This window comes from Limulus polyphemus, unplaced genomic scaffold, assembly GCF_000517525.1.
Source record: "Limulus polyphemus unplaced genomic scaffold, Limulus_polyphemus-2.1.2 Scaffold3173, whole genome shotgun sequence".
Lineage (NCBI taxonomy): Eukaryota > Metazoa > Arthropoda > Merostomata > Xiphosura > Limulidae > Limulus > Limulus polyphemus.
The window spans coordinates 63,581-84,744 of NW_013668783.1; the positions used below are offsets into that span (position 1 = coordinate 63,581).

At 32.9% G+C, this 21,164-nt stretch overlaps 1 protein-coding gene across 1 annotated transcript in view; it reads right to left on the reverse strand.

Annotated features, from left to right (window-relative positions):
- Positions 1–16,817: 16,817 nt before the first annotated feature.
- The window catches only part of LOC106468811 (transmembrane anterior posterior transformation protein 1 homolog), a 44,977-nt gene continuing 40,630 nt past the window's right edge, over positions 16,818–21,164 (reverse strand). Inside the window, exons 11-12 of the mRNA XM_022397167.1 lie at positions 20,856–20,996; positions 16,818–17,944 (exon numbers count right to left, since the gene is read on the reverse strand). Of these exons, the coding sequence (XP_022252875.1) occupies positions 17,494–17,944; positions 20,856–20,996 (592 nt within the window). The 3' untranslated portion in view covers positions 16,818–17,493. The remainder of the gene's footprint in view (positions 17,945–20,855; positions 20,997–21,164) is intronic.

Here is a 21,164-nt window from a genome sequence, read left to right on the forward strand (position 1 = left end):
AGCCGTGGGGGCGTTATAAAGTGACGGTCAATCCCACTATTCGTTGGTAAAAGAGTAGCTCAAGAGTTGGCGGTTGGTGATGATGCCTAGCTGCCTTCCCTCTAGTCTTACACTGCTAAATTAGGGACGGCTAGCGCAGATAGCCCTCGTGTAGCTTTGCGCGAAATTCAAAAAACAAACAATCGTTTGAGGAGCACTGAACGGGTAGAACATTTGGGGCCCTATCAGTGAAAGTGGGTTTTTCTCGGGTATTACCGTTCTCTCCCCTCCTTCATCCCCCCAACACATTTATTAAGATATGGGATCTTTTTCATTACAACCTCGTCTCCATTGTTAGATTATATAATCCCAGTAAGTTCTTATCGTTGGATCCTATGATCTCATTTTTATTGTTTATTTATTTATTTGTAAGCTGATCTGAAGACGAAAGACAGAAGTATTTCGAAACGTCGTCCTTTTCACCTGAGCTACTTAGTCCAGTATTCAGAAGGCCCGATAGTCACAGTTTTTTTAGTTTACTCAAAACAAGTCAAAACTGAATGAATAAACAAATTCGTAGATGCATACTAGGTTAATGCAATATCAAGTGAAAAGTTTGAAGGGCACATCTTGGCGGGGGTTCGGGGTACAAGCCGCCTCCGAAGGCTTGCTCTCGTTTTAAATAGAAAAAAAAAGAAATAAATGTCTGGATCGACATTGTAATGTACATCTCATTGCAATGTCTTGATGTCAAGATAATTTTATTGACTGGAAGCTTTAAACATGTTTAGTGAGTCGGGGATATAACATTCGTTGTCACAGTACTATGGAATGAGAATCTTGAATGTCCGTTGTCTCAGAAGAGCTAGATTCTCAAATCCAATCCTAAAGCGTAAATATGCATACTCTGTAGCTAACATTGTACATGCATACAAGAAAATAACATCGGTGAAATGATGATAAACATTATTCAATCATTCATGAGAAATTTCAACCTTTTAGGTTATATCCTGGGGTGTTTTTGTTATAAAATTTCACAAATTTAAGCAAATAACCAATTTAACATTTTAACTGTTAAAAAAACGTACACCTTCGGATTATTGGGCCTTCGGGGTAGTGGGCCCTGGGACTAACAAACCGTCACCTCCTAAGCAGTTACTATCAATTTCAGATTTGTTTGTTCTTCATGGAGACTCTGCCTAAAATCGCCTATTTAAAAAAAAAAGTAACTTGTTCATAAGTATTTTTCTCAGGCAATTTTTTCCAATGTAATCTTTGGACTTATTGACCTGAAACCATTAATTTTATTTGCTGGTCTTATTTTCTTTATAGGTCATACAAAGACAAACTATGAGACAATAACTTATCTGATTCTTTTTAACAAGGAGATATATTTTTATTTTTCATACGTATTAACCTGATTTTGGCACTCTGATATATTTATCATACAGGTCTAAATGGCTGAAAGGAAAAACTGGATTAATAAATTAGACTTTCTGTTAATATAATTACTTCAGTTATTAACTATGTACTGTGAAAATTGAGAATCAATTGAACCTACAACAAAGGTATATTGAATTCAGAGATAAAGCGTAGTCAAAGACCACCGTTTGTAAAGGAAAGATTGTAGATCAATATTCAGCAGTGAAATTTTGGAAAGACAAAGAAAGCACCCCACTAGCACAGCGGTATGTCTGCGAACTTAGAACGCTAGAATCCGAGTTTCGGTACCCGTGGTGGGCAGAGCACAGATAGCCCATTGTGTTGCTTTGTACTTAACTTCAAACAAGACAAAGAAATACCTTACAGAGGAAAATAAATTAAAAAATAATAATCGTTAAACGCAAAAACTGATACAAAATCTAAATGTTTAAAACATTAAATGGAGACGATCAGTCTGACAGAAAGTAATACATTTAGAAAAAACAAATGCACAAAAGTACTTAATCTCGAAAATGATGATTTGGCCAGGTGGTTAGGACGGTTGATTCGCAATGTGTGGATCGCGGGTTCAAATTCCTGTCCCACCAAACATGCTCGCCCTTTCAGCCATGGAGATGTTATAATGTGTGGTCAATCCCACTATTTGTTAGTAAAAGAGTAGCTCAAGAGTTGGCGGTGGGTGGTGATGACTAGCTGCGTTCCCTCAAAAGTAGTCTTCACTACTAAATTAAGGACGGCTAACGCAGATAGCCCTTGTTTAGCCTTGCGCAAAATTTAAACCAATACTAATATTTATTACATATGTATGAATAGATGTTTTCATAAATACATTTTAATGTATATACAGTGATTATGTTATATTAAAACGATTCTGAAGCCTCACCACATCATTACAATCTGTGTCGCGAAAATCAAACCAAATGTACCTTTTAGCTTCAACTGTTTTTCACTTCAATGTGACAACCTGAGTGGATTCAGAAAGAGAAAAATCCTTAAGCACCAAAGAATTTTTGATTCTGAATTGTAACACTAATCAACTTCACTCGAATCCATATGTTTGTTTTTTATTTTGTTTTAATAAAATAGTTATTACCAAGTGACTGACGTGAGACAGCTTTTACAATTATATTAATTTCCCTTTCAGACAGATACGTTTATTGGAAGACATATTTTAATTTAGAGCAGTGTTTTAGTCTAACATATTAATTTTGTTGTGAAGCTTTTGAACAGAAATATTCCTTGTACAGTAAAAGCAAGTATGCAGGCTTATCAAAACTTTCTGTATCTAGCGGTAAAAAACAAGAAATCTCAGACTTAATTAAAGGTAAAAGTTTCGTACCTTATAAGGGGTAAAAACTTTTCTATGTAGTGTCAGTTTTTTCTTTTTTACTTGCCATTTTTTAATATTTCAGTTCCACTGAATTTTATACTTGCTTAATAATCCTAACCAATCGTTAACTTGATTTCCGGCTTAACAATCCTAACCCCACCGTTAACCTGATTTACGATGTATGAATTGCTTTCTATACTATGGGAACTTACAAATGTGACGAGTTTTGGCGCCAAATAATGCAATCAAATTATTTTATCGTTCTGTTTGGAAGAGTCTGAAGCCAAAATAGTTGCCTTACTGATCAGAAAAGCTGAAATTCTGTGTTGGTCAGCACTGCATTTGTGATAAGTTAGCTTGTGAAGTTAATTCTTTATACCTAATTAACTGTTAACGAAAACTAACTTTGCATTAGTTTTATATGAGTGAAAGACACACACACTAATTCTGTGTAGTTTGGGCATCGAGTAGTTCTACTGATTAATTTGTTAGAATAATTACATAACCCAGATAGATAAAAAGTAAATACAACAGACGATAACCGCAGTTCGTGTTTACACAACTTATTAGGAAAAATGTAATTTCGATTTTATATAACAGTTATACTTATTATTTTCTGCTTAATGATTAACGATTCCAGGTTTACATCACGAGTTCACGTAATTGAACTAACTCTATACAGGTAGTCGGTATTTTTTTTTCTTCGCAAAATGCGGGTCATCGTGCTAGTTAGTTAAACCCATAAACTGACCTTTAGCGAGAAGTTTGCATTGTTGCTTTGCTAAACGTTATTTAAAACACTGATATTATTTGAAACATACACTGAATTACAAGTTAAGATTGATTATAGAAAAGGATGTTAAGTTTTTCAAAAACACCTAGGCGAGTAATGGCTGGGTAAAATTAATTTTGTGTTTCAGTCTTCGCGCACTCAAGATTGCTTCGCTTTAATTTATTATTATTATTACATTTTTTTTTATTTTGCATAGAAGGGGGTGGCGTGGTTAAGTGATTAATAAGCCCGAACTGTGTACTCGAGAGTTCATGATTTCCATAACTTGATCACCATAAAAGGGAGGTGAAACTGGAAAATTTCCAAAACCTTACAGAAGACTTGTTTTGAAAGAACAATTACACATCTCTTTCCCAATGTTTATGCAAATTCTTGTAGCCAATTCTGAGAGCTCCCAAACCCCCTTGTTTTCCCATTTGGGGACCACAATATGGAAATACTGAAAATCTCAACCTATATAGAAAATTACTTGAAACGATCTCTTAAATGTCCATCCAAATTTCATGTAAATCCGTGAATCCAGCCCTTAGAGACAACAAAACTCCTATAACCCTCATATAGGATACCAATTTAAGAAATATAAAAAATATGAATTAAAATACGATAATGCTGTGACAATCGCATAGAAATGGCTTATATAACTAATAGTGTGTACAATCATAGAACTCTAATTCCTAATTCCTAACACTATTTTTAACATCCCCTTGAGAATGTGGACTCCAATATATTCAAAAAAAGTGGTTAACTGTTAGTCTGTCCACTTTTAAAGTGAGCAATGTATGTCTGCATTTCAATTACTTCCTTTTTTTCTATAGTTTTAATCTGCATGAATGTAAGTGTGTAATTGCGATTTGCGTTATCGATGTTGAGTTAATATTGGTTAACAACACAAAACATTAGTCATAAATGTTAGGTCTAGGAAAGTTAGAACAAAAACATACTGCTTACATCAATTAAAATTTCATCATCGTTCAGGAATTTTGAAAGATTACTGTCATGTAAGATGCGAAAGAGAATAATCTCCTCACTCACTTGGATTTTCTCTTTAAGGAACTAGCCATAGACAAAACCGATTTCATGGCAAGCATGCTAAAGTCATAATGATATTGCCGTGATAGCTTCTCAGAACACAACTTGCACATTAGTGTCATTTTATTATATAGAGTCTGTTTGTCTTTGACTATTTAAAACCTTTAGATTACATAACAATGTTTTGGGACAATAAGGGACCTATTGGTCAATCTCGGCTGTCCCATCCTCTAAACTAAACTATTAAATAAATACATTTTAAAAAATCTTAAAGCCACCCTTATTATTCATATAGTTATCAAGCTTTATCTTAAACTAACTTAAATTTATTGCCTCCATAACATCGGAAGTCATCCCATTCCATTGCATATAATATCACTTCACTGAGGAACACCTACCTCTGGAGTAAAATACTCCTAGGAAGTGTCCTCTGTTGTCAAAAAAGTTAGATAACCAGCGAATAACTCCTGTTGGCAATTCCATTTCTATTAATTTGAATCTTATCGGTTATGCCATACGTCGTAGAATGCTTTCTCAATAACGAGAAAGCAAGCGATAATGCAGTTATTTCGATTAAAGTTTAAACCTTTCCAGTTAAAATGCTTTGTAAACTTATTCCCGATAGCATCCCTCCCCACTCCTCCCAGTGGCACAGCGATAAGTCTGAGGACTCGTACCGCTAAACCCAGGTTTCGATTCTCATGGAGGGATATAGCACAGATAGCCCATTGTGTAACCGGGTTTCGATTTTCACGGAGGGATATAGCACAGATAGCCCATTCTGTAGCTTTGTGATTAACAACAAATAAACGTTATCAATAGAATAGCAAGTCCAAATTTTCGCCATATGCGAGTCTGTCTATTCTATATTGACAATTTAGGAACTTAGACCATTACACCATTAAAGATAATGATAACCAAAAAACAACAACATATTAACTCTTTTATTACTTAGAAGTTGTTTTGACTGTAAAATGAGTTATTCAGTGCAAAACTTAAAAAATAGTGTAATGTATCACCAACTTAAAGATTAAAATATCACCAGGAATAAAAATTTCATATGAAACTGTATTTTTGAGTCAATATTTTGTCAGCAACTTTTTTTTCTCACATAATTATTCTGTCAGTTATTCTGTGTCCTGTTATCTTGACTTTCACACTGAATGTAATATTTTGGAGGGGGGAGCATCATTATTGAAAAATAAAACAGAAATATACATCTTATAATACGTTTTAGGCATATGTAATGGTTAACTCTGAATTACGTGTAAAGCCTCATTCACCTCTGATAGTATAAAGATGGTCCAAGCTCTAGTTTTACTAGTAGTTTGAAATTCTCTTTCTACATTATCACAGGTAGATGAAGGTACTGAACTCTATACAAAATTGCGAAATACATTGATATGAAATCCATTAAAACAACTTTCAATCATAAAGATAATTATAACACTAGGTAACAACATGGAAATTGATCAGAATTAAACGTTTAGATTATCAAAAAGTTCTGTTCAACCAGCATATCCCGGGTTCAGAGTGTTAACAACTTTAGGCCTTTTAGCTTTCCATAACTTTATTTAATTTTATCGTTTTATTGCTCTTTGAACAGATTCTTACTACCATGGCAATCAGGAAATCACCGAATGGAAGACGGAGTAAACCTGCATTCCTCGAGGAGTCAAGAAAAAACTTTTTTCATTTAATTTTTTTATCTAACTTACGAATATTTTAATTTTTTGAGTTTAGTTATTTTTTTTAAAAAGTATATAATAATAAATGAAAAATGTACATAAATAAACAAGAAATTTAGAACTTACTTTAGCTCCAGGATGGTTTGCACCCGAGTGCCTGCTTTTGTAAGCCTTTTTTTTTGTAACTGTGTGCGTATGTATCATAGCAAAGCCACATTGGGCTATCTGCTGTGTTCACCGCGGGGAATCGAACCACGAATTTTAGCGCTGCAAGTCCGTAGATTTATTGCTGTCCTACCAAGGGACTTTCTTTTTTTAAACTACGTTGGTTTTCCAAAAGTATAGCTCATGTAGTTTTTAAACATGAATTATATAAAACCAAGAACGTGTTACTCACTAGAAGAGATTATATGAAAACTACTTATATTTATCTGGTTTTCTAAATAACCAATAAATATATTTTTTTAAAGTATTACCTCTTGGAGCAACATATTTGGTCCACACACATCGAGCTCTCACGACAAGTTATCACATACTGTTATGTGTACAATTTGATCTTTTTAATGGTTATAAACATTCCAGTAGCAATGTGTCCAATAGCAATAAGGGCGTGTCTATGTGAGCTGTGCAAATATAGTGACATTTCAGTAAATAAAGATAAGAGGTTAAACTTGCACCCATGTGTTTAAAGTATATTCGAAGGTGTGAAAATAGTCTTGGATACCATCAAAATGCACCATTTTCGGTGACAATTACAGCACAAATTAAGGGGCATGACCCCAGACCCCCAAGTATGGCTTCGCCAGTCATTTCCTTTTTCTTCCAAAAGTAGCACCTCCTTTATAATTAACTACCTACACAGCCTGTTGTTTATAAATTACTTTGCTGATTTTATTAAAAGAAAAATAGACCTGTTCATGAAAGTGTAAATGAATATCTTAAAAGTTAAAATATATAACTGACTGTTAAACCCTAGTTAACTTGCATTTTTGTCGTGGTAGATCATAGGCATAAAATCATAAGCAGTAAAGTTCCCTAGTCCGAAGATTCAACAAAGCTAAGAATACTTCCCTCCACCTCATTACTGAAGGTTTATTAACGAACTATAAAACCTTTAATGAACACACAGATCAGTTAGCTTGTCATAAATGTTGATAGGATCTAGGAATATTGAAATTAGAAACTGACTACCTTAGTCAGTGGTCTTGTACATATGTATTCATTTTGAACCCATCCTATTTTTTACCCTGGAAAGTCAAACTAACGAGTTCTTGTGTTTCACTGGAGTCGGATGTGGTCTAATCATTAGCGTACTCGAACTGCAAATCCCAGGATTCGTAGTTCGCGTTCCGCTGCCATAAAAATTTACTACTCAGTTTGAGATCGTGTGTCGCCAGAAGAGTAATAGTTAAAATCTACTATTAGGTCTGAAGAATAGCTCAAGAGTTGGCGGTGAATGCTGTTGAATAGGTAGCTACTTTACCTATAGGTTAACAATTCAAAATCAGGCGCTGTCATGATACAAAATATTGTTTAGTGTAGGTATTATTAATTAATTAATTTTGTGAGTGAAGATTTCATAATTGTTCAGTTTTCTTGTTGTTTTTTTTTTCATAACAAGAGAATTAAAAGCAATTATTTTAAAGTAAACGTTAAGACAAGTTTAGTTACGTAACTCGGTAAGAATCGTACGCTGTGTTTATGAATCGTAAATGTTGAGGCTGTCGAACGTCGCGTGAAATTTATTGATTTCGAGGATATAGAGATTTCTAGAAGGCGAGCAGACGATTAAGTCATAAATATATATAGTGTGAGAGAAACAGCAAACAGACAGAGCAGACGAGAAAGTAAAGTCACAAGAAGTAGAAGTTCAGTCAAAGAAAAGTTAAACGTAAAGTTAACTACTGTAGGAGTGAAAGGACTAATGGTTAATATGGGCCTAACAATTAATATGTTAGAGTAACACTAACAGTTTCAAAAGAGATAAGAAGTGTAGTTTATTCCGTCGAAGTGAGTTCTAAAATAACTGTTTGTTTGTTTTAAATTTCGCGCAAAGTTACACGAGGGCTAACTGCGCTACCCGTCCCTAATTTAGCAGTGTAAGACTAGAGGGAAGACAGCTAGTCATCACCACCCACCGCCAACTCTTCGGCTACTCTTTTACCAACGAATAGTGGGATTGACCATCATATTATAACGCCTCCACGGCTGAAAGGGCGAGCATGTTTGGTGTGACGGGGATTCGAACCCGCGACCCCAAGATTGCGAGTTGAGCGCCCTAACCGCCTGGCCATGCCGGGCCTTCTAAAGCACCTGAACCAGCCTAAGTGCACTTTGACAAAAGGAACAGACGATATCTGAAGTACGAGGACCAGACGATTACTGGAAGAGCAGTATATGACTATGGTACTCACGCTATAGTTGTAAGTGAACTATACACGGAATACTAGTGCGATAGAAATAGAGAAAAGTAGTTCGGCTTATCAACTGAAATTTAAAAGCAATTGAATAGACCTAAGTGGACTTTTGACAAGAAGAAGATAACTATATATAGTGTTAACGATATGCCTATGATCTATATAGTGTAACGAAGTTGTTGTACATACGTTTAACTAGTTCGAATATATATATTATTTTAAAAACAGTTGAAGTGCGTGCTGTTCGTTTGTTTTTGAATTTATCGCCAACAAGTCACAGACACCTACTGTAGAATAATCCTTAGCCCAACATCCATATTATTCAACCTACTTACTAAATACTACTACTATATATAATATTAAGAATAACAAGCCCATTATTTTGAACAGGCACGGCTACGCGTATCTAGTTGTTGTGTAGCTTTGTGCCAAAATTCTAATCAAACAAAGGCATTGCACTAAAAATAGAATTATGTGTATTTCTGTCTTACAGTCGATCACCTATTGCAACTTATTGCTTATGATCCTTTGATACAACATCCAAGGAGAAAGAAAAGTGTTTTATATTTTGTTGTTGTTTGTTTGTTTAACAATTCTATTTCGCGTAAAGCTACACGATAGCAGTCTGCGCCAGATTTCCCTTGTTAAGCCGAATAGAAGATTTAACTGTTCCCCTTATAACGCACCCATAACCCAAAGCACAGAACACGATTATTTGTTTCTAGCAATAACGGGACACAAACCCCAGATCCACAGTCCGACATGTTAACCAATGAGCCACACTCAGCCCTGAAGTATAAGTGAAAAACTAAAAATAAGACAATGAGGCTACTCATTAGGTCTAATGCAATTGAGACGTAGTTCATTTGTAATCGTCTGAGTTGAAAACTTGCATGATTATATTAAAATGAATATAATTAAAGTCATCATTAATTAAATTAAAGGGAATGACATTTTTACAATAGATAATTATACTAAATAAAGGGGAGAAATAAATCATCATTAGAACAAGAAGAAAAAGAAGTAACGAAATAAAACTAAAATAAAAAAAACTCGATCCTGTGTGGAGAAAAAAGCATTACCATTAGTAGCGAAACAGATGGAACCGGTAGAACAGGGGAAGTCCACAAGTCAAAGAATTTAGAATATGTATTTATCGTATTGCGTTGAAAGCTTTCTGTGAGAAAACTTAATATTCTTAATATAATTTTTGTAAAAAAATCATTATTCCTTAAGTTCAGACCTCTTTGCGATTCAAAACAAATACCATAAAATCCTTATAGTTGGGATATGTAAAATATTTTCGTGTATATTGTTTTTAATATCAAAGAGAAAAAACAGACAGACAATGTATTTAAAAGGATATTTACGTTTTTCGATAATGAAAATAGTTATCTTCAAGAGAACTTTGAGTGTACTTCATTGTTTGAAATAGCAGTTTCTTCCTATATCGGTATATAATGACAATGTGCTAAACGGCCAGATCACATAACATTATGGTTCAAGCACAGTTTCTTTAATTTTGAATTACTAACCAGTGGAAGAACAGGGCTTATCAGGCTGTTTAAACCAAATATAGGGATTTTCACTTTTAAAATGCACCCATATCTCATTCGAAGTCCAGGACCTATCCATCATAATGACGGCTTGAACCTTCGATCTGGAGTCTGGCATGCTCAATCACTAGGCCTAACCCATTCAACAAAACTGCTAGAACCCTCAAAATTATCATATAATTGTTGTCATAACGACTTGAAATCAATCCAAGAGTTGTTAGTTTTTGCTTTACATGAACAAATCCTACAATTAGAAGGTATATTATGTTGAACTCTTACATTCCTCTTGGTCTATCCTCCGAGTAAGTTTAAGGACATACAACGCTAAAATCCAGGGTTCGACTACCCGCGGTGGTCACAGCAGATAGCCAAGTGTGACTGTGCTCTAAAACTAACCAACCAACCAGACCTCTCGGTCTATTGTTATGTAGATCAGAACATATTGATGAACCATGTGATGTGAAATGTAAATGAGATTGAGGTCTGATCGGATTTGGACTTTTCCAACTGATCTCTACTCTGACAGAGATAATTCTCTCAAAGGGCATGGTTACTCTTATTAAGAAAAAATGGAAACTGAGTTTTCGGTACTAAATCTTAATATAACTGACGACGGCAGAAATCTCACCAGGACAAGCCTACATGAATTCTCCAGCAACACTAATCCCGGAAAGACCTAGAATTATCAAATAGAATAGTATGTTACTGGCACAAAAAATAACTTAAAAGACTGGTTATGGAAATGTTGATCTTACTAACGAAAACGAGAATGAAAACCTGCACTTTCTAAGTACATATAATTAATTATGGCATTCCTGATCTCAGACTTTCATGTTGGTAACAAAGACATTTTCACCAACTATATTTTCTCAGTATTCAGTCAAATGATTGGGCAGATTAAAAATACCAAATTTAACTTTTTTTTCTTTTCATTTTAAACTACAGCACACCAGTATCTGATATTTTGCTTTGTATAATATTTTTTAACAAAATTAATCAAGCATTAGAAGAAAAAAAAATCTTTTTAAAGAAATTACCTACAGGTTTTTCTTTCTCTAATCAACGCGTCTCTTCATATCACTTTAAAGTAAACCCTTTAGTTCTGATAAAGAAGCATAGGCGAAAAACTTTGGATTTGTAATGTTGAACTGACAAACATAAGCATTTCGGTGACTCAGATGACAAGACTGAAGGCTTATAATGCTAAAATTCGAGGTTCAATCCCTATGATGGCGCAGCGCAGATAACCCGCTATGCAGCTTTGCGTTTAAACAAGAAACAATTACATTATACTAAAATACAATTAAAGAGCGTATAAAATTTTAAGTGTATATTGAAAGGTCTAAAAAGACTGATCATTTTATACTACTACCAACTTTAAACCATTAAATTTGTGCTGTAATTTTTCGTTAAAAATTATGGTATTTAAGATATAGAATTTTTTAGATTCATCTATAGATAGATGTAGATTCTATAATATTAAAAAATTTAATACTGTAACATTGCGCCACCTTTTACTAACAGATATAGTAACAGGAGTTGCTTGTTCGACTGGTTCTTTTATTATAATTATCTTGCAAGACAACTTCTACACAGGTATAAATAATACGCCAGGTTGCATAAGTCTATCGTTAAATTATTATATTTGCGAGTGATCATTCTTCCCTCACGCGAGTCATTACTTATTAGCTCATCCAATCTTTCAATTATATTACATCTACAATGCCTATTCACTATAACAGATATCAGGTGCATCAAGAAAATATTAGACTGTTTCATCACTGGAAGTAATCTTGCTACGATTTACAAGATTTCAATTATACCAACGGTCAGTTCTCAAGTCGACGTCATCGAAAACCTTATATAGATGTACAAGAAAAAAAATTATGATTTGATTGTTTTGTTTTTCGATTATTTAGTTAATAATCTTGAGTTTTTAGGTTTATATATTTTTTTTAATAATGTCTTCTTTCTAGCTCTTTGAAATTAAAACCGAAGTATATTTAAAATTTTAACACTGTATTGATAGATGCCGTGGTGAAGGTAGCGGCAAGAAAAATGTTAGTGCAAGAAACATGATAATCAAATATTACTACTTTACTTGGAAATAAATTATTAATCTTGTTTATTTGTTGTTATGTCCAAAGCTACACAACGAGCTGTATCTGTGCTTTGCCCACTGCAGGAATAAGAAAACGAAATTTAGCGTTATAACTCCCCTCCCCCTTCAGACTTTCCAGAGAGGGGTGGATGGATTATTTTTCAGACTAATTTTGTGTGTGTGTGGCACCATCTAGTGAAAAACATATACAATTAATCAGATTGACATGGTTAACTTCACAAAGATAATTTTTAACGCAGCCCTCAAACAGATTACAACGTCGTTGAAAACTAGTATCTAATTCGCAAACTATTTTCAAGTTCTAGATGATAAAATACGTCTTAAAAAGGAGTTAAGAGTTTTCAGAAAAACCTTTTTTTGAAGGTTCCCACTGTTTAAGCAAATCGTCTAGAAACTAGAGTGTTTTCAACATGGACCCAGCCAGGTTTAAAATGTTTAACAATTATCTTTTGCTATATTAACTTTTATGTAATCTTGATTTAAGACCGGTATTTTTAGAAGCACTGTGGATTTTTTAAATGTTCTCTTATGAACAGCAATGGATATTTGGAATGTTGCGCTAAGAAAGAGTTCAGTTTGACAGACATCCCCCCCCCCCTCCTCTCTCTCTCTATATATATATATATATACAGCCACACATAAATATTTACTTATGCACCTATATATTTAAAAGTTTTGTTTGTTTGTAATTAAGCACAAAGCTACACAATGGGCTATCTGTGCTCTGCCCACCATGGGTATCGAAACCCGGATTCTAGTGTTGTAAGTCCGCAGACATATCGCTGTGCCACTGGGGGCCACTTAAAAATAATATTCAAAAATCAAAAGTATGGTTATTAATCAAAGGCAATAAATAAATTTCTACAGATCAATTCCAAGTATTCTTGAAACACGCACGAAGAAAGGCTTCATTCGCTATCTCGGTCTTAGTTGACAAGATAATTTTTATCACCGTAGTTCAGAAAAAATTAATGCAATTTTTCTTAAACACTTTTTGTAAAACAATATTTATATAAATTCCTATTGAATTTGATTTTGAAGTTAAAACAAAATTTCAATAACTTATTCACAATAAAAATGAAGAAAACTTCTCTTCCCATCCAGACGCAGCGATGAAAATGTTGTTCAAAATGGCACAATTTTATTTACCTTTCGATTACAACAGTGTTTCTAGAATTTTGTACAACAGTAAAAATAAAATTATATGCAAACATGGAACACGATCCTCTGGATTCTTCCTGAAATTTGTTTCGTCTTCCTTTCATTTGTGTGTTTAGATATTTTACACGTGGGCAACAATGCATCGAAACAAAAACATTTAGTAATAGTATAAAAAAATAGTGTTTAATTCTATCCTTACTCTCATTGTGTTCAGAAGAAAAACAAATTCACAAATTTGACATCTACTAAGCATGTTTGTATCTAGAGGCCATCGAAACACTTAAAAATATATGGTTCCACGCTTATAGATTTATAGATAAACATCTCTTCTAGTGTCACATTTATAGATAAGCAAATCTGGTGCCCCATTTATAGACACTTCTCCTAGTGCCTCTTTTACAGATAACTCTCATAGTGCCAGGTCTGTTGATAACTCTCTTAGTGCCCGGTTTATAGGTAAACAACTCACCTAGTACCACACTTATTGACAAATAACTCTCCTATTGCCACATGTATCGATTAACAACTCTCCTAGTGCCAGGTTTATAGATCACTCTCCCAGTACCACACTTATTGAGAAAAAAACTCTCCTAATGTCACTTATAAACAAATAACTCTCTAGTGCCACATCTACAGATGACTCTTCTAATGCCACATTTACAGACAACTCTCTTTGTGCCATATTTATATATAAAGAACTCTCCTGATGCCATATTTATAGATAACTCTCATAGTGTCAGGTTTATAAATAACTTTCCTAGTGCCACCTTTATAAAGAACTCTCCTAGTGCCATGTGTATAGACCAGCAACTCTACTAATGCCAGATTTATAGATAACTATAGTGCCAGATTTATAGATAAAGAATTCTGCTAGTGCCACGTTTATCTATAGCTGTTATAAGCAAAGCACAATGAGAGCTTAAACTAATGTTCAATACATTAAAGCATTTTTATAATTATCCTAAACAATTTCCTAGGAAACTAGTGTATATATGAATGTCTTGATAAAGGTTGTAAAGCTTTTAAACCTATAATTATTAGCAAAAATACTGTTGAATTTCTCACAAAATCAAATTAATTTTATGTTTTAACATGTGACAGGAGAAACCTCATTTGTGAAAATAAAAGTGAGTTTATGACCTATGTCCATGATATTTGTACTGTTGAACAAACTGTTAGGTATCAATTAAGTTGTGAGAAGAAAACATTGTAAATTAACTTCCTTGGAATATTTGTGTTTGGAAATGGAAAAGTTTATAAATTTCAAAGTTGAAAGTGTCCACCACATTGAAAACTTTGAAACTGAATGTTTGATTAGAAATGCTGATATCTATGTAGTGCCCTTTGTTTTTAGTGAACTGGCTTTTTCCAGAGTGATTCCTATATTAAATTTAGTTAAAAAGATTAATATATTAATTAGAATGTTATTAAATATAATAAAAAGAAAAATCACTTAACTAAAAAGGTCATGTGCAACTAATTCATGTTAACCACATCTCTATGATCAAACAAGTTCAACACTTTTCTCACTGATTTTTAATGTTAACCACATCTCTATAATAAAACAAGTTCAACACTTTTCTTACTGATTTTTACTGTTAACCACATCTCTGTATTTAAAGAAATACAGCACTTTTCTTACTCTTTATCACACTAAATTTGTGTTTATTTTTCTCCCCTTTATTTTATATTTCTGATAAACTACAATACCACAACACCCGATTTTTTGATACTGACAAATACTTACCTCGGTTAATTCAGAATTTATCTTGGTGAGAAATATGAGTTAATCACTGTGACCTCTTTAGATTGTGTTCAGACTGTACGTCTCCACCAAAGACCAAACTAAATAGTTTCTGGCATAAAGCATCACATTAGGCAGAATTAACACCCTGTATCACAGAATTCTGTGTTAAATATTTTCTATAATACAGTCAGCTTTCAAATGTTGCCAGAATAATATTATTTGGAAATGGATACTAAGATAGCAATGAGACTCTGAATGTTATGTCAGGATCTTTATATTCTCAATGTTTCGACTACAAGTCTTATTCAGGAGATTATGACACCATGGTGCCTTACAAGGTGTCATAAACTCCTGAAGAAGACTTGTAGTCGAAACAGAAACGTTGATAATAAAAAGATTCTGACATAACATTCATAGTCTTATTGCTATCTCAGTATCCATTTGTCAACATGAATAATACTAATTAATTGGAAACATTACACAGGTTCATATTTGAAATATTTAACATATATATTTAAAAATTTGTAGCTGTTAAGGTCCTTTCTATTAACTCATTTGATATTGCATGTCCAAAAGTCATACAAAGGTTGAACACCTACTTTTTAAAAAAGTGTAGTTTTTCTTTCCACACATCTAAGAACTTGAAATTACACAATTCCTATTAGATTATTCTTTTTTTATATATATTTTAAAACTAAGTTTAATATCAAATAAATTCTTGTATGAAACTTACATGAGACAGTATGTAAAAAACTGTATCTCTGACATTACCAATAAATTTCAACCTAAAAGACTACAATTAGAAATAAATATTTAAAAGTGGTTAACTGTAACAACAAAATTAGTCTGAATTGCCTTTAAAATATACATAATTTTTCATAACTAAAGAAGAAAAAAACATAAAATTACGAGTTTCTAAAAAATCCTTTCATTGTCCATTATAGTCAATCTTGTTATTATTATATTTACAAAATAAAAATAACCAAAATAACTGAATTTTTTGAGAAAAAAGCTTATATCTTATTCTTCATTCATGTGTTTCTTGACTGAATGATATGTACAAATTATAATACATAGTATTATTACAGTGAACAATATATTAATATCATTAAAATAATAAATAATCAGTGGTGTTTTTGTTAAGAATATGCATGTTCTATACAATTACATAGATACTGAATGATCTAAGGTTTACTAATTGACTACTTAGAATACCAGTTATGATATGAACAAGGAATGAAAAAATATTTTAAAGAAGCAATTATTAATGCTTTACCCTACAAAATAATTATCAAGCATTAACTGGTAGAAATGACTGTACACTATTATTAACTATACCTCAGGTTTCAGGCCCAGAATAGTTGATAGGGACCTGAAGTGGAACATGAAGAGAAAATGTTATCAACATTACTCAACTGATGGGACAGGGATATGTCAGTGTATCTATCTAGTAGAATTGCTAATTAATGTCTAACCAGTGACACTACAAAATCAAATGATTCATCCTCAACAATTGTTCAAGTAACATAACAGACTTAAAACACCAGAGCAATTAAAACTTAAAAGCAATGTTCTATTCTTTATATTAATACATACATACATTTTTACATGTAAATCATACAAGGCCATATAAAAGTTTTGGTACTTTTGAGAAAATACACTGAGAAATTGGTTCTGGCAAATGTCTCCAATGCACAACTTTTATAACATGAAACACTTTTCATAACATAATACTAGTATAATCATGAAAATGTTCAGTTATAAACTTTCATCATTTGTTCAAACACTTTTTTCTCACTAAGGAAAGGGACTAAGGTACGATTTAAACCTTTGTAAGTAAAGTTTCTCTAAAGCTACATTTCCAACAAAGAAAAGAAGATACTGTGTTAGCTGAGAATGAAATAACTGAAGTTCTATTACTAGTGGAATTTTATAACAGTAAGTTTTTAAAATGACTAGACAAAATCAATACTTTTATAAGCAGTAGACTTTTATCTACTTTTTAAACCAAAATGTTACTCATATAATCACTAAACAACTGAGAAGTTCCTACATGTTTTAAAATGCATTAAATAAACAGACTTCATTTTTTGTTATCATACGTACCTTTTATAATCTATAAAAAAACTATACACACAAACTTGATTTTGGTTCTGAAATAAACCAAATTTCACAATGGTACAAACAAAATACTTGTATGGTACAACAAGGAGTTCTTACATAATTCATTAAACAGCTTTTTTCAACTGACCATGAATTGGTTTATCATCACTGACAAGAAAGCTCAGTCCTCCATCCGTTTCACGTAAAGTGTTTTGTGTTACATTGTCAATATTAGGGAAATACACAGTTCCAGTTTCTTGTAGTGAAACATGTCTTTTTGGAGCTTCTTTGTTACTCTTTAGTATACTAGAGGAGGTGCTACCAGCCCGAAATCTAATACCGTACACATCACCATGTGCACTGTGTTTTTCAACTCCATCTTTTTCCAGTAGAACTTCATTCATCCCAAGGCTGTTAAGGCTCACAGTACTGTTGGAAAACAGAAGTCCTGAATCTAATGATTCCTGCACCAGCTTCACCTGAGCTGATATGTCTGCCATGCTTGATGACGTACTTGGCGCAGGAGATTGTGGCATACTCTTAGCACGAGAAAGAGCACTAGGAAGGTCCTGGATACTGTAGTAATCATACATAATATCAGCATCTGTTCCTTCTCACAGTCAGTAAGTTACAAAAAAAACACTATCAACATGAATTAAAAAATTAATTGTTAAAACATTTTAATTATTATCTGAATGCATCAATCTGACCATTGAAATTGAAAGCATTAGGTAAGAATACAAAAAAAAACAAAAAACACCTGTGGTAAGAAAAATACTCTCAATTTTCTTTTCCTTTCACTTCTTAGGTTTCCTCCAAATAACATCAAATGTTCAGATGTTAAACAAAAATTAAAACTACTGGAAAATAAATAGAATAATTAATAATACAACCACTTCACCTAATTTGAGACATGAGTTATGACTAAATCTAGTGGACTGGTGTAACAAACAAAGGTGAATGTAAAGTTTGTTTAAATATAGTTGTTCCATCTTCGAAACTGTCACCTGACAGTTTTGTTGGTAACAATTGACTGGTAACAATGTTAAATGTACCAATCTTTTGACTAGTTGTTACATGTTATTTTGTAAAATTAGTTATACCAGGCCATTTTCTGCTTGGTTAGATAAACAGTTTAGCATTTGAAAAGTAACAGCTGCAAAATTTAATCACTAAAATTAAAAGCATAGTTTTAAAATATAATTCCATCAGAACTTAAATCAAGCAGGAATAATTTGAAACAAATTAACCATCTAATTTATGTTCTTATACTTCCATTAAGTTTGCCTATTTGGATTTTCTCAAACAAATACAAATGTTTTGTACACCTATTACAGTTAAAATGGAAGATAGCCTCAAAGTAATCCATCAACAAGGTCTTTTTTTTTTCTATACCAAAATAATTTTTACATGAATACCATGAGGAAAACAGTGGAACTAACAAAATAAGGTAAAAACATTTATCTTCTTTATCCATAGTATTTTATTAAAAGTGTAATGCTAATTCTGCTGCTACAAGTATGTCGTGTTAATCTAAAGAGCTTAAGATGTAAGTGCAGCTCAGCATTTATCATGCAGTTGCTCCTCTGCCCCTCATAAATAACCCAGATTAAGATGGCATTCTTGGAAAATTGTGTATTTTGCACATGCTTGCATACACTCAGTCAATTATAAATGCTAAGTAACAGAGCACTGTGTTGTGAGTTGACTGCATTCTCAAGCCTTCTGACAGTACATAACTACTTAACCTAACAATGTTTCTCTAGACTAGGTAAGATTATAAAAATATTTTTACATCAATAAATCATCAATACATACAACTTGTCTGGTTGCAGGTGTTTTAGAAACATTATGTTTAGCATGGTAAATACACAGACCTTACAAGAAATTTAGTATGGAAAGAATTTTCAAAGGTGAGTCAAGAACAAAACTTTCATTCTCTACTGCTATATGTTGAACTTTAAATATGTCATCTGTTACAACACAAAACTACAAAGAAAATGTAAAAAAAGAGTAATGACAGGATTTACTCAAAGTAAAAAGTTACTCAAAAACATTTCTTTTAAAAGGTGGTATTTCAAATAGGTTACTCAAAACAATTAAAGTATAATTGGAATTTATCATATACAGTATGGTTATCAACAACCAGAGTAGCCCTGAGCTATGTCTGACCACTCCTCTGAAAGAGCCCTTCTCAGGTATTTTTATTGTGGAGATTAACTTGACAGGATGTGACGATGTATCTCATGCACACTTGATGGCATTCAAGCCCAGTGAGTGTGAATATGACTCCTCAGTCAAACTCTTCTTTACTTAAGATGTGTCAATCAGTTTAGCACATTAAGGGTAGATGTTATCACTTATTAAGCTGAAACCAAGACCAATAAATCATTACACCAGCATATAGCAGCACAATAGGTTGTGAGATGTGGTCCCCATAATCTGTGATAATGTTGTTACCATTCTGAAGGATCTATAAGTCTGTATATTCAACAATACTTATTCCTATTCACATCATAATTCCCCACCACCATATGCATCATTTTCTTATATGAAAATGGGGTTGATATGGTTCCAAGTTCCCTCTAGATGGGACTAAACCTGTTACCTGAAGCACAACTCATCTGTAAAAAGAATATTATTCCACATACTGTTGTTCCACTGAATGTGTTCTTGGCACAAATGCAGGTGAGTTGTGTTGTACATTGCTTGATATGAATGCATATCATTGAGCAACTATCATATAAGCCAGCCTTGCAATGTCTATTTCTAACCACCTATACATTGACATGTTTTATTGCAGCTGTGAGCTTCTGGTTCAATCTCAGGACCTGTACCTTACAAATGCGGCAAACCAAAACCAATGGATATTGGTTGTCAACTTGTGTTGTAGATGATGGTCTACTTTGCACAGGTGTCCAAACAATCAATTGGAAACAATTTCATGTTCAGCGAACAACACTCCGATACACTTCGAGCTACTATGATTAGCTGGTTTCCACTTTTACAACAGCTCTTCACAGGAATAAAAACATTTATTCTGCATTTTCTGAAGTATTGTCATAGTTTAAGAACAACTTACTTTGGACTATTTGATTCACTTCAGAGTGACAACTTAGAGAAGACTATATATGACTATGAAGTATATTAGTATACGGTGGATAATCAATTGTTTACATTCTAATAGTATAAGTGCCTAATTTTAATCATTAAATGATAGGGTGATTGACATTATTTTACTAAAGTGGTTTTTAGTTTGTTAATGCTATAATATTACAAATGTTTAATTATCCTTCTATTGTTTTGAGCAGTGTAGCTGCAATGGTCAAAAATAATTTCCTTAAATAAAATTTTATAAAAGTACTTTCTTTGTGGTATTTTTTATTCACATATCAATCTGACTAGTCAGTTAATAAAAGCATAAATATTATGAAGTGGATATAACTAAACATGAAGCAAGGTATAGAATCAGATAAAAATTGCTTGCCTATGGTGACGACTAGAAGGTAAACTGCTATACTGTCGAGGTGGTGGAATTTTTTCTTTCTGGGACTGTCGGTGCTGATCAATCATATCACAGGCTTTACCAAGCAATGCAAGGTTATTTAAAATCTTCAGGCAAAGCAAGCTGTAAACATATATAATACAAAATTAACAGAACATAAACATACACTACATCTATAAAAGTTGTTATATGTAGCTCTGATATGAAAATGTCACATTTTTCATATTTTAGTTTTGTAAAAGTATTCTCAGGAACAAACAGACTGCCTTCTTTTTATTAACTAAACATCTG